Source organism: Erpetoichthys calabaricus, chromosome 1, assembly GCF_900747795.2.
Source record: "Erpetoichthys calabaricus chromosome 1, fErpCal1.3, whole genome shotgun sequence".
NCBI lineage: Eukaryota > Metazoa > Chordata > Cladistia > Polypteriformes > Polypteridae > Erpetoichthys > Erpetoichthys calabaricus.
In genome coordinates, this window is record NC_041394.2 from 305003498 (window position 1) to 305019215 (window position 15718).

A 15718-nucleotide genomic window follows, 5' to 3' on the forward strand; every position below is an offset into this window, starting at 1 on the left:
AATAATTTATTTGTTAAACTAATAAAACTTTGTTTACAGTTTAGAATCAAGATATTATTTGGAATCTCTATACAAACTTTAATCCAAGTAATGTGTCAAAGCATATTACTTTTTCCAATAAGGATGGCCTAAAGCAGAAATTTCTGTTGTCTTTTGTGACATTTTTTTCCTAATATTTTCTACTATACAGTAAATGTCAGACTTAGTACACTGTTCCAAACAATATAAATGGTTTCATATGTTCATAGAAATTATGTACTTTTTATTATTGTTATTTTATTATGAATGAATGCCATTGATGAACATAATGAATCACAGCCTCCAATGTCAATCATCTAATACTGTATGAAGCCAAAAGTATCTGGAAGCTCAACAAAGACACTTATAGTTTTTCCACTTTTTAAATTTCTATTGGTAAAATGTCTTTGTTTCATCATTGCGTGTTTATCAATATTGCCAGGTGAAATGTGATGTGAGATGAGGGCGCTCTTCATTAATTTACCTATCCAGGGTTTTCCCAAAATCGTTCCTGTCATTACAACTGGCTATATAAATGTTAGCAATTTTATATTTGTTATTACTATTCAGTATCTGTAGGTAAAGCTACTTGGCTACTCTACTCTAACGTAGATTAATTTATTATATCATTTTGAGTGCTGCAATTTAGAAAGGTTGTGAATTTCTTTTTGGAAAAACAATTTTTAAGACAAGAATCAATTGTGGTGAATGGTACTCCAGTCCTTTGCCGTGTGTAAGCACACAGTCAATCAGAAAGCAGTGTGCTGCATGCTATCTAGTAACAGAAATGTGTAAATAAAGTAGGTGTTCAGTTTTAATCCAGTTATCTACTGTTGATGTTTCGAAAACAAGTGATCTGAAGGTTCATCGGCCAGTGTTCATACCTCAAATTCTAAGAGCTAATGTTGGATATTAAAGAAAGGGATGTATGTTGTATACTTTACAGCACATGAAGGCCTAAAAGTAATTTTGGTAACTGAAAAGTACCAGATGTACTAAATTTTAACCTGGTTTTAAAAACCTAAATGTATATTTAAATATTTTGTTCAGTTCTTTTCACTTAATTGCACTCTTACCTGTGTGCTTAATCTTTCCCTTAGAAGCTGTCAGTGGATGAACTATGCATGCACATTCACAATGTGAGCGGCAGGCAGTATTTTATAAAATAATTAAATATTTTTGTGAAATAACACAATTGTTTTTGTGAGATAAAACAATATTTTTTTTTTTAGTGATTGCAATAAGCTTTTGTTGATTTCAGTATATTAAACTATATATTCCGGTAGACATTTCAGTCTTTAGTACAAGAGTGGTTTAATCAGAAATGTAAAATGTAAAAAGACAGTTTTTACTATATTAACCATTAATGGTCAAGTAAAAGTATGTGTAGTACATTTACAGAATTCTTATATCAAAATGTAACTGCCTTCCATTGCCATATTGCATGGTGTTGAGAAATCTATCATTTTCAAATCTGCTTAGTCCAGTCATGGGGATGTCAGCGAAAACATCTGACACAAGTTGAGAAATTAACCGTCTGTGGTTGGGATGCCATTCTGTCACAGGGCACACTTAATCATAAATTACTGCTCACAAATACTTTGATCGGTTTAGAATTACCTGTCAATCCAAAATGCATGTCTTTGAGACAATGAAAGGCAAAGTCCACTCACACTGAGATTCACACCAAGGATTCACACCAAGTCTTCTGGATCTGTGAGTCAGTCTCAATAACATCGATACTGTGTACCATCAGAAATACATCCTGAAAAGGTTAATAATAGAATTTTATGTCTTTCTATAATAAGTGAATTGTCAATGAGTTTGAACAGTAAATAAAGTTAAAAGGCTAGATAACATATAACGTACAATAAATGCATATAAATAAAGGTAATGTATTAATCCTATTCCCATAAACATATACAGTATCTTGTGGCATTATTATTTGCATGGTTAGGCTGAGATTTAGTAGATTTAATCTACAATTTTAAAAAAATCCTTTACACTTTTTTTAAGTAGACATATACTGCATATGATTACAATAATTTACAAATACCTTGTAGTTAAAGATCATTCATTTAAATCAATTACTTATGGTTTGTTAAATGAATAAGTAATGTTGTGGCTTATTTCTAGACTGGTTAATATGCTTACTTTGTAGGTACTTCTGCTTTTGTGTGTCTTTAAAATTAATGAATGCCAAAATTATTTAATCAGTGAGCAATAAGAATTGTAACAAAAAATTGTGTTATGGTTTTTAAATATCACATACATTTTGGGTAATATCTTTTGAACTGGCAAGTCAGCTATCATAACAGTGCCTGATAATGGCTTTGTAAATCATAAGTCAAAATATATTACATTTATAAAAATAAATTTGAAAAATGTCACAGACTGTCAATATGTGAAAAAGACCTATAAAAATTATATTCCTTATTTATAATGTAAAGTAAATTTATTTACTTTTCTTTAGGTCACATTTGTTAAATGTTCTTCCTGGTCTAAAGAAGCTTAATGGTGAACTAGCCCATTCTATAGAGGAATCTGCTGAAATATGCATAAGGCCACCTACAGGAGGTTTTTTGGCAATCTGTGAATCCCAGCTTGAAGAGTATGATCTGTTAATCCAGAGCCAAAATGATGAATTCAAGTAATTGTTCTTTTTTAGTTTCTCTGCTTTATTGTGTTTAATTGTGATTTATCTTGAATTTAACAATATGAGTATTAAACAGCAATAGATGCTAGAACATTTTAAGTTTGGTTTTATTGGCTATACAAAATACTGATTAAGGTTAGACTTTTTATTTGACTTGTATTCATGTTCCACCCTAGATTTTTTTGCAGGGATTACCTACTAATGTTATGTAGTTTTGCTGTTTTTTGGTATTTAATTTCCTAAGTGTTTTAGTTTGCACATTATAGAAGAGTTTTTTGTTCTTCTTTTTCTTTTATCTTTTATTAAAATATTTAGCTTTAAACTCCAGTGAATAATAAGCATATTTTAGGAACTAATGAACTTAAAATGCACAATAACTTTCTATCTATCTATCTATCTATCTATCTATCTATCTATCTATCTATCTATCTATCTATCTATCTATCTATCTATCTATCTATCTTTCTGTCTGTGTGCAAGTACAAAAAAAGCAGACACAAATTCAAAGAAGAAATACTGTTAAAATATATACAGGACAACAAAAAATGTAAGGAATATTTACATGTTGTTGCCATCAATGATATCTCTATTTAATATTCCAGATGTAAAGAAATAGCTACAGCCACAAAGTGAAGCTCTAAATACAAAACATGTGACAATTAGAGTAGATGCCTGGATTGCGTTAACAAAGGAGACCTACATGACATACAGTACCATATGCATCACTGGTATATAGACTTGTATGTTAAATTGACAGGTAATTTATATATTAAGATGTATTCTTTCTCTACATTTGTTTCCTCAGATAGATAAACATTTGATCCTGCCTGTACATTAGTAGGAAATTTAGTTTTCAGTGTATTACATGGCAGTCCCAGCCAAAGTCTTTTTTTGTGATTAACTATCCATTTCCTTACAGTTACTAAAATATCAAATTAGTCAGAATTTACACCCCTGAATGAAGAAGAAAAGTAAAGGTTATTTACAGGCTGGAAGTTCCTATCCACAGTTTATAAAACCTCATGTATAACGCTGTGCATAGACTTCACACTAAAACATGGCATACGAACAAAAAGGGAAATGTGCATACGCACAAAAAAATCCAGTTTCATAGAACTGCATACACCAAGTTCCACACACTTCCCATTTATAAACCCCAATGAACGTGGAATTTAACACACGTGCATGTGTCTACAGCTCCACCCCGACTCCTTCCACAATTTTGCATATTTGAATATGCAAATCAATATAAATAGCCCCATCTGTTCAGTGCAAGGTTATTATAGTTTTTTCTGACCTTACTTGGAAACTCAGTTTAGTTTTAGTTTTCCTTCATCATGTATTTTTAGTTTTAGTTTAGTTTTTATTTCACAAAGACATTTCTATTTTATTTTTATATATATTAGTTTCAGTTTTAGTTTTAGTAATTATGGCATGGAGCGCCTACGGAGTTAGTTTTGTGTCACAATCAGACAGAACTATACACTTAACAGATTTGGATACGAGTTTAATGTTAGTGGAAGCTTACTACACAGCCTGGTTTACTATCTGGTTTTGTTTTTGTCTGATAAAAACAAGCATAATCAAAACTAGATATTGAATATGAATAATTTTACACAATTTTATAATTTTTTAAATATTTTCTCATGAAAATCACAGGGGCTTAGGAAGAACAGGGCTCTTAGATTTGAATTAGTGTGCAGACCCCACCTAGCTGTATTGAGGGAAACAAAGAACAACAAGCATGTAGTGTCAAGGTTAGAGGTGGTGAGTCTTGAATAGCCTACAGTAAACCCATAATGAGCAGAGTAAGAGCAGGTAATAGGAATATGGACAGGCAGAAAACAACAGAGATCAGGTATTTTGAGTTGTGAATGTAGAAATTAATTAATATAGAATAAAACAAAAACCCATTAGTATGTTTAGTTTTTCATCACATGTGAGACTCTCTACCTTTGTTTGTATCAATTCATTGTTAAACAATATTATTAAAGCAAAAGTGATTGGTCAGCAACAATATGCTGATCTTGTATGATGACCTAGTAAGTCTCTTAATCAGTGCCGTTTTATTTTAAAAATCGTGAGTGGTCTCCCCTCAACTTTCTTGCATACTCAGATATGGGGATGGACATTTGAGGAGTAAACCACAAAACAATGATTATACTTTTATACTATGTGCATTAAGGAACCATCACCAACAAATCAAATTAATAATATATTGAACAATTATTATAAAAGTAATGTTGAATAAAGGGCGGCATGGTGGTGCAGTGGTAGCGCTGCTGCCTTGCAGTTAGGAGACCTGGGTTTGCTTTCTGGGTCCTCCCTGCGTGGAGTTTGCATGTTCTCCCCGTGTCTGCGTGGGTTTCCTCCGGCACTCCGGTTTCCTCCCACAGTCCAAAGACATGCAGGTTAGGTGGATTGGCGATTCTAAATTGGCCCTAGTGTGTGCTTGGTTTGTGGGTGTGTGTGTGTATGTGTGTGTGTGTCTTGCGGTGGTTTGGCACCCTGCCCGGGATTGGTTCCTGCCTTGTGCCTTGTGTTGGCTGGGATTGGCTCCAGCAGACCCCGTAACCCTGTGTTCGGATTCAGCAGGTTGGAAAATGGATGGATGGATGTTAAATAAATCGGATTCTGTATAAATAAAAAAAAAAATATGTGTTCGGTGATGGATTTGGCCCAAAAGTTAATACAGATCTACAATTGTTGTGTAACAACCATATGCCGAATTTCATCCATCTATCTAGTTGCGTTTTTGAGTTATCGTGTTTACACATACACGCGCGCGCACACACACAATTCCAAAAAACAGTATGCTTGGACTCTAGGAGGTCTATAACACCAAGATTCATCAAAATATCGAGGTTGAATTTTTTCATGATTACTATACTTTCTCTATACTTCATATATGAGAAAGTAAAAACAATTTCTCCTGTGCAAAGTGGCAGGTGAATTGCTGTCAACAAAAAGCAGTCACCTGAGAAATAAACTGAAATGTCGCTCACTCATGATTTTTCTGTCCATACGGTAAAATTTTTGTTTACCAGCACATTCTGATTTCAGCCTTTTGAATTACATCTTGATATACAACAAGCGCAAAGAAAGGCGGCACGCAAATCACTTTCTATCTCTCACGGTTTACGCACCCACCCTCCGTCACCAGCCACCGTTCACTGGATGAATACGTGTGGGCGGCTCATGGTGAATGACTTTCTGTTTTAGAATTAAAACTTACAAGGGTTAAAGACTAACGGCAAGAATATTCATTCAAATATGAAAACTAAAAATATTTCAGTAAATTATTATTTTATTTCAGTTAGTCTTTCCAGCTACTTTAATAGTTTTGTTTAGTTTTAGTTTTTTATTTCAGTTTTGTTAATTATTTTATTTCAGTTTACGAAAATGTTTTTTTAATAATAGTTTCAGTTTTGATTTTAGTTTTCATTAACTGTAATAACCTTGGTTCCGTGTTTGTGCAGAAGACAATGGCAAAAGCAAGTGGAAAAAAGAAGAATTTCAGTGAATACTATTTGTTGGCATAAGCAGTGGTATAAGCAACAATAGGAAGTTATGGAGTGATATTGCGTGGCAGGGATACTCGAAAATTCAGAAAGTCACACAGTGCCCGAAATAAAAAAAGAGGTGGTCAGATATTAAAGTCAATGTGACAAGGCGAGTCGCAGCACACCATCTGTTTATTCTGTTTCAGACAATATTACAAAAGCTGACCCCCATTACAAGGACGCAAATCCATGCGGTGATGATGCTACTGTGCCCAGCACATCTTCAGACGCTGGCTGCTCACACACCTCTGCCTCAGAAACCAGTGGGCGACCATCTGGATGTGTGTTGATGGACACCCCTTACAAAATGCAATAGTAGATGCTGTAGCTAATGCACTAAGGAATATAAGGGCTATACTATTTGATATTGACCACAAATTAAATGAATTGGTTAAAAAATAAATGCTGCATCTGATTACCTGTTTTCATATTCTGCTAATTACATTCAAATGAAGTTGTAAAGCTTTACATTTTGTCTTATCATTTGGTGGGTCAGGTTCATCATACCGCACCTCTTCATACAGGCAAGCCACAATTGTGTGCCACAATATGCAGCATGCTACATGCTTGCACAATGCAACACACTTTCTGTGGACTATAGAGTAGCACGTTATCAGAGTAGAAATGCTTTCTTTTTCCATAAGCAAATTCATTCTCTGAAGGTGCCTTTATAGTGTAGCCTCACAATGGATAGATTCTCTCCTGTTTACATGGCTCTTTGAGGTGACTCTCTATCATTAAAAGGACTGCTCGCCTTTTGCTGCACTAGTTGGAAAAAGCACCTGCGACTGTGCGGAGTTGCAGTTTTTATAAGCTTTCCTGCTGTAGATGATGTAATGCCAGCTTGTTCTTTTGGTGATTCATCCCTGGCTGATGTACCTTGTCCAGCATCTTTGCAATAGCAATGTGCTTGCAGTTGACCACTCCGATTACATATGGAAAACTGAATGTTGCTGCGAATTGCACTTTCATGTTTGCCAGTTCAACCACAGTGTAAGAAAATCTTGTGTATCTGAATGACAAGCACATAATACCATCCCATACAGCTGGCATGGCATGACTCAGTGATGTCTGTGAAATACCCGATTGGTCAGCATGTTCATGCTGAAAAGCTCCTGTGGCTAAAAACTTGCAAAGGAGCAGGTAGAGCACAATTCCTCAAAGTCTGCCTTTTTAAAGCAGGCACCAGTTCAGTGCACAGCTGAAAGAGGATAGCTCTTGGAAATCAAAATCGACTTAGAAGCCAGTAGTCATCATCTATAAATATGTCTTCCCTACTAATTCTTCCATTTGCGATGTCTTCTAATAACGCTAAAGCAGCTATGGTAGTTGGAATAGCTTGGCCATTCCATGCACCATTAAATTGTTACAGAATGATTACAATCAAGTGAATTAAATTTGTAAATGATATGCAATTAATTTCGGTGTTTCATAAATCCCAATCTGAAAAAAGGGAGACCACACAGAAACAGTAGCACTGCTTTTATGATGAGTCCGGCCAGTTTGCAAAACTGAGCAGAAACTTGTGTATGCATGGGGTGAAGCTGCCATGAAAATTTGCATGGCTTTATGCCAAGTTTAGTTTTTATACACCTCAAAGTGTGAGTTGAAATGGGTGTACACAACATTTTTGTGCACACACACTGTTTATACATGAGGCCCCTAGTCACAATGATAAATAAATATTACTAAAATAATCATTGAGTAATATTGACTAGCTCAGCCTTATCAAACATGCTTCCTGTTTGACAGATATATTTTGATTAATAATGATTAATGAAGCAGGTTATTTTTTCACACAAGTGATATATTTCAATTAAATTGCGAAAAAATTGATGTATTAGTGTGCTCTGAAAATAACAACATACAGTAAATTATAACCACCACATTTGTGTTGTTATTTTCAGAGCACTGTAATACACGCATTGATTTTACTACAATTTGGTTGAAATATATCACCATTTTGAAACATTAACCTGCTTTTTAATCATTGTTTCTTAGTCACTCTGTGGGTTATACAGTGGTTATAAAAAGTCTACACACCCCTTTTGTGTAATTTTGTGTAATAAAAAAATGAAGGCCTAGATATATCCTGTCAGAACTTATTCAACCTTTATTGCAATATTGCAATCGCTACAATGAAGGTGAAAACAAACTAGAAACTATTTCGTGAAAAAGGAAAAAAAAAAACATCCAAAAGCCTGGTTGCAATGGTGTACACACCATTTATTAATTAAGGATGTGCCTGTGTTCAGGATCAACTTATCACAATAAGTTTCTTCTATTCACCAATTATATTGGCTCTAAGTGAGCTCAGATAAAGTTTGTTCCTGTAGGATTATTCTGATATCCTCTTGGTTGAAACATACTCCAAAATCCATGGTCCACAAAGACCATTTAAAACATGAATGGGATCTCATCATTGAAAGCTATCATTCAGGACAGTGATACAAAAAAGTATCCAAAGCATTAAACGTCCCATGGAGCATGGTGAAGACAGTCATCAACAAATGGAGAAAATATGGCTCAATGATTCTACCAAGATCAGGATGTCCCTCCAAGATTGTACTTGTTGTTCCCTACATGTGACAACGATCAGGCGTATTCTTCATATGTCTGTGTTGTGCGTTAGGGTAGCAATCCGAAAGCCACTCATCACTAAAAAGAACATCTAAGCACAGATAAACTTTGCAAAAAAGGTATACCTAGTCTCCCTCAACCATTTGAAAGAATGTATTATTGTCCGATGAGACCAAGATTAAACTATTTTGCCATATTTCCAAAATGTATGTCTGACGCAAAAATAACACAGCACACATACCCACAGTAATGCATGGTGGAGGCATCATCATGCTTTGGGGCTGTTTTTCTAAAGTTTTGGTAAAGGTGAATGAAATCATGAATAGCTCCAAGTAGCAGTCTAATTTGGCACAAAACGTTCAAGCATCTGCTAGGAAGCTGAAGATGAAGAGAAATTTCACCTTTCAGCATGACAACAACCCAATGTATACATCAAAATTAACAAAGCAGCGGCTTCATCAAAGTAGGATCTATATTCTGGAATGGCCCAGCCAGAGCCCAGATTTTAATCCAACTGAAAATCTATGGGGTGACCTGAAGAGAGCTGTGCACAGGAGATTCCCTCGTAACTTGACAGATGTGGAGATTTTTGGCAAGGAGGAGTGGGCAAAAATCAGCAAGTCTAAATGTGCCAAACTGATAGAATCTTACCCAAAAAGACTGAGTGCTGTAATAAATTCAAAAGGTGTTTCAACTAATTTAGGGGATATGCAGAGTAATGCAACCAGGTTTTTGTATGACTTTTTTTCCTTTTTTCACTGAGCAGTTTCTGATTTGTTTTCACCTTCTTATATAGATTGCAATTTTGCAGTAAAGGTGGATTAAGTTCCAACAGGATTTCTCTTGGTTTCATTTTTTTATCACACAAAACCTGCCAATTTAGGGAGTGTGTGTAGACTGTTTATATCTAACTGTATATTAATGAACAATTACTCTTTTGAAATATAGCATGATGTTTCTCAGGTAAGGATGACAGACGTTTTCATATAAAGTACTTCTTTCCACTAATGATGGTGCCAACAGTGGCAATTTGTTACATTTTGATTAGCACATGCAAGTAAGAATTTCCTTGAACTCTGTGCATGTGACAGTAATGGCCTATAAACCCTATACCTCAACAAATCAATAAAGGCCAACAGCTATTATCAGGCGTAAATATAGTAGAAGCGCAAGAAGAGAAGAAATAAAGAATGCTAATTGTAACAGAGATCTTCATTCATGCTTCTGTCTAATCCAAAAACTGGAACCTTTCAGGGGACCCAAAATCATTATGTGGGTTCAGCCTTGGAAATTTAGCTTGTTTAATTTTCATAATGACCCCCGGACCTGGGCCTGACGGGTCTGTTCAGAGATCTGTGCATGTTAATTTTAGATAAATGTCTTCTGAGTAATATAGGCCTGAAGATACCAGTTGATAGATTTTAAGATGGAACTAAACATGTAAATTGTTGAATTGCTTAAAAAATTTCAGATCTTTTTGTGTGTTTAAAAGAATTTTGTAAGGCTCCTTTTTATTAAAAGTGTGTGCCCCCTGCAAAATTTCTAAAGAGCAATCCTATGTTAAATTATACTGACAGAGAAAGAATAAGCACAGTGTCGTGTTTTTTATTATCTTAATTACATTTGTTTTTAAACTTTAAACTACAGTAAACTATAGTAATTTAAACTATAGTAAACTGTGTAGTTGTCTGTACCTTATTATCTCTTCTTCTGTTAACCAGAAAATAAAAAAAATACAAAAGATCATAAGCTTCATCTTCATCATTCTTACAATGCACGTAAAGAGTAATGAAGCCAGAAAAGAATCAGGTTATAAATATGCAATATATAAGGTGTGCTTTATCTCTGAATTTGTTTCTGGTGGGGTTAGCAGGTTAAGTTTATTAAAGTTTTTTTTTATCATTTTATTCAGATAGATAGATAGATAGATAGATAGATAGATAGATAGATAGATAGATAGATAGATAGATAGATAGATAGATAGATAGATAGATAGATAGATAGATAGATAGATAGATAGATAGATAGATAGATAGATAGATAGATAGATAGATAGATAGATACTTTATTAATCCCAAGGGGAAATTCACATACTCCAGCAGCACCTTACTGATACAAAAAAACAATATTAAATTAAAGATTGATAATAATGCAGGTAAAAAACAGACAATAACTTAGTATAATGTTAATGTTTTATTCAAGTAGCAGATGAAAATACAATCTGAGGAAATTGATGATTGTCCTTTTAATGAAGTATAGTTATATTGAGTTCAAATATCAGTTTGATTTCACTGGCAGTTTTATGTGTGTTTTGCCTTTAAGTATAAAGTTATGTAATAAAACTACAGAAATAGAAGTCACAAAACCTTGAGTGGATTGATGAGATTATCCTCTCAGCAGGTTAGATCTTCCAATACAGGCCTTTGTTTAGCTTGACCTTTGAGTGGGCATAGCCAATGCTATACAGACTGCAAGCTGTAAATATCTCCGGAAGGAAGATCACAGATTCACATTTGGTTTAGAACAATCAAGAAATAGAAGGCTAGGAAAGGTCATGATAAGCTTATTGTATGGTGTTGCTGATGTTGCTGCTTTGCATTGCTTGCTGCCACAATAGATTCTAGCTCTCCTGTCCTTGTCCTGAAGAAATAAAATTTAGAAAATTGATAGATAATATAATTATATGAAACATTTCATGCAGCAGCACAAATTAAATAAACAAACAAAACCAATAGCAACAGATACCTTATAAAGCTAACATTACTTATATGGTGGAGTAAAAAGATGAAAAGCATGCACTAGAGTTTCAAATATCAAATGAATGTGTAGCATACCTTTCAAATGCAGGAAATCTTTATTATACAGTATTAGAGCATTGATGACTTATCAGAATATTTGCTTTATGTTTTTTTCAGACTGCAGTTTAAAAATTATATTTATTTATGGTTGTTACACCTACAGTAAGTTTGGCTGGGAGTCTTGTCCACAAGCTCATGTGTCTCCTAAATATGAACACTTTTGGAGGAAATTGGTGCAGGTCCATTTAAATAAGCTATCTGCCTTTTTACTATTAACATATGTTAAAAAGATGCATTAAGAAGAGTGTCTCTTGCAACTGAGTATTTTGTGCAGAAAGAACTCAGAACAATAGGCTTCATAAGGTGTTGTGATGCCAACTCTAAGCCTGAATATTTTATATAGATTACTATGTAGCTTAAAGTCCCATGGGTAAAATATAAGGAAACAAACTTTATTTTATGTACACTTTTCATATAGAGCTTCACTTTGATGCACTTTACATAGAAGTGCATATGTATACATTTAGAGAACAGACAAGTGACTTGCTCAGGGTAAATGAGTATTGGTAATTACCAAACTTGTAACCTTGTAACTTATTCCAGCTTTTTGGCACACTGTATTTTCATTTGAAGCAGGAACATCTTTTAGAGTTGTAAGAGAATTATAAAAGAAGTACTACATAAAGTTTAAAGATTCTCTGATATTTATGTAGGATTGTGGTCATTTGGCTAGGATTCTGGGCATGGATTCTTAGCAGCCAGAAGAAGCTGTGATTACTGTACAACACCGATTGTCGGCAGGTCTAGAAAATTATTCCATAATTTAATTACAGGCTGCTAATGGGAAGAAATGTTAAGAATTTTTTTCAAGTACACTTAGTAGGCTCAGATAAAGTAATCACACAGACACAACATCATTTAAAAGCTGCTCAGTGACCTAGTGATGAACCTTCAGGTATCTGACTGACCCTTTTTAAAGAAAGTCTTGCTTAAATTTCACATACTGGCTGCATTGTAATAGTAAGACAGATGATTGGCATGCATTACCTAGGGCTATGAGCCACAACCTTGCTGACCTGAGCTATGTAAGTCTGTAAAGCAAAGGTCAACAGGATGGGAAAAGGGAACATAGTATCACTAATAAAATAATTAGTCTCTTCAGTTTTTCATATTTTAAATATTTATAAAAAGAGATGTTGCAGCTTTATACTCAAAAACACATTGCTGATTTAAATTTATTTTGCTTCACACTAATCATTTTGTTTAAAAGCTAAACAATGGAATTATTTTTACATACTAATAATTAAATAGTTACAGTGTGTACAACACATATGTCTCAACATTCAAACATATTTTAAAGGACAACACTGCTAAAAAGAGTTCTATATGCACATAGGTCAAACATCCACTGTTGTGTTATATTTGCCATATTATGGAGGTAAATTCATGAGCAACACTACTGCATACAGAGATAACATAGAGTTGTGTAAATATTCTAGAATAAAACTGTGAATATTGACCTTTACATTAAATCTTTTAGTGTAACACTATCATAAACAGTAGTAGAAAATTCACTTGTATTAAAAACAAACTAGGATATAGGAAATACAGTATAGGAAAATGTTAATGCAAGGAGTCTCATGTTAAATAAATGTCTTTTTTTTAGCAAATCAATGTCTCCCCTGGATACTGCTGAAGTCTACAGTCAACAATGTAATGCATTGATGAAACTGGCTGAAAAGCACAGATTATGTCATGAGTATGGAGATCCAAGCATCAATGATAAAACTGATCCAGAATCTTTGTGTGGTCATGCGATGAAAGCTTCATGTGAAAGCTGTCAGAATAATATTCCTTTTATCACACGGTGTATGGAAAATAACCAAGACTTTACAGCTTCTTTTCAAAGATGTATGCCTTATGATCAAGTTCAGGACATAATGAGTTCTTCTGATGACTGTCAATATCAGAGAAAACAGAAAGATAAGCCAATCAATTTGAAAATTGACTTTCTGACCTGTGCTAATGAAGAAATGACAAATGGAAAACAATGCCATGAAAGTTACCAAGAGATAATAGAAGACCACATTGATAGCAAAAGTAACACTGCAAGGTATGTTCGCCTTAAAACAGACTTCAAGGTAATATTTAATAATGATTTTTTATGATAGTATGTTACATGTATGAAATATGTATTCCTTTTTGTGATCATTAAAAGTTGCCAAAATACTTTTTAATTGCTTTTCTTTTCCCAAACTGTAGCATGTACTAGGGCTGTCTGTGATCCTTGAATGGATTAAAATGTGTCTACATTTTTGGTACTTTTATATCATTATTTTTATGTTTGTCTGATATAAAGCGAATATCTTGGGCAATATGGCATGTTATAGGTGTAATATATCTTTCATGCGATGGGCTGGCGCCCTGCCCAGGGTTTGTTTCCTGCCTTGCGCACTGTGTTGGCTGGGATTGGCTCCAACAGACCCCCGTGACCCTGTAGTTAGGATATAGCGGATTGGATAATGGATGGATGGATATATCTTTCATATTGTTTATAAAAATGTATCACTTCTTGCTTTGCTTTACAGAAAATTACAAAGTTTTATGCATTGTTAACATGCACCCATTATTTCATTTTGACAATTATGGTTTTGTAAAAATGTTTATTTGCAAGTTTCTTTGTTAAATCTTAACTATAGACTACAAATCTGATTTTTAAGAAGTTTTGTAAGCATTTTCCATTTATGTTTTGCAGCTTTGCAAATACAGTAATTCTCAATCACCGTGAAGGATTAATCTGTCCTGTAGTGAAAGAAGTTCATAATTCTTCACAAGCTAACAGTGAAGTTATTCAAGCATTTGAAGATCAGAGTATAAGTGCATCCTTGGAGCAGAAGCATAGTAACATTTGTGTGAATAGTGATACAATAAAGCGTGAAAGCAGAAATATGAAGGAAAAGGCTGCAACAGTCATTCAAGTATGTATATGTGTGTGTTTTGTGTTTTTGTTTTTCTTCATTTAAACCGTAAAATTTACCATAACAAACATCTGGTCTAGTGATGATATCCACCCTTGTTTGCCATTTTTCTTTTTCATATACTATGATAGTTTTTTAGCTTATCAACTGTAATAATGAATTATTGTTCACTTTCTGTTGGGTTGTGATTTTCGTCCTATTACTTGAGTTTGCAAGCTTATTAATAGAATGGTGAATTATTTTTGATAATTTAAGGTAAATAATAAGTTTCTGTGGCACAGTACATTCTTTCTACATTAACAGACATCAATATTTTTATATGTGGCCTCCTGCAATGTACAGTGACCATGCCTAGAATACAAGTGGTGTACATTTCTTTTGTACACTTTAGTGAAATATGGGGAGAGGCCCACAGAAACTGTAGACATAAGGTCTGGTGTTTTGATTTTTTTACTGCATGCTCATAATGATTTTACATCTGCCATGAAAGTTGATATTATGCTGTTATATAAGAACATACATGTTTAGACATAAATAATTCAGTCAACTCCACATAGCTCACCAGTCCCTGTTTGCTTTATTTATACAAAATATCTTCCAAAAAGGTTTTGAATGGCCCAAAGTAAATCAAGTACAGTACTTGTTAACTTATTCAGAGTATCTGTGGATTTCTGTGTGAAGAAATACTTCGTAATGTTTGTGTGAAATATACAATTTGCAAGCCTCCATCTGGCCTGTTCCATGAAAGAGAATTTTTAAAATAAAAACATCAGCCTTACTAATTCCCTGCATAGTTTTAAAGTCCTGTATCAAGCCACCTCTAAACCTGAGTTTCCTTGAAGCTCCATGAATATTTACTTTTAGACAAACTCTACCCAGAATTTCTAGAATTACCAAAGGAACTACTCTTTATTTTTATTTTTTATCTTTTATTTTTTGTGCAGTAATGTCCCTTTTATCACTTGGATACTACAACAGCAGACAATATTCTAGTTTGCATTAACTTCCTTGACCTGTGCTAATGTAACACAAGATATTTTTTCCTTCTTAATTAACTCTGGACAAACAAGATCTCTGTTAGTATTGCATTAGGCTGAGTACTTAACTAACTTTAGTGACATGTGT

The 15718-nt window shown here is 33.9% G+C and overlaps 1 protein-coding gene across 1 annotated transcript in view; it reads left to right on the top strand.

Annotated features, from left to right (window-relative positions):
- lrriq1 (leucine-rich repeats and IQ motif containing 1) overlaps positions 1–15718 on the top strand; it is a 149206-nt gene that overhangs the window by 53167 nt on the left and 80321 nt on the right. Inside the window, exons 15-17 of the mRNA XM_028814864.2 lie at positions 2492–2668; positions 13282–13728; positions 14371–14593. Of these exons, the coding sequence (XP_028670697.1) occupies positions 2492–2668; positions 13282–13728; positions 14371–14593 (847 nt within the window). The remainder of the gene's footprint in view (positions 1–2491; positions 2669–13281; positions 13729–14370; positions 14594–15718) is intronic.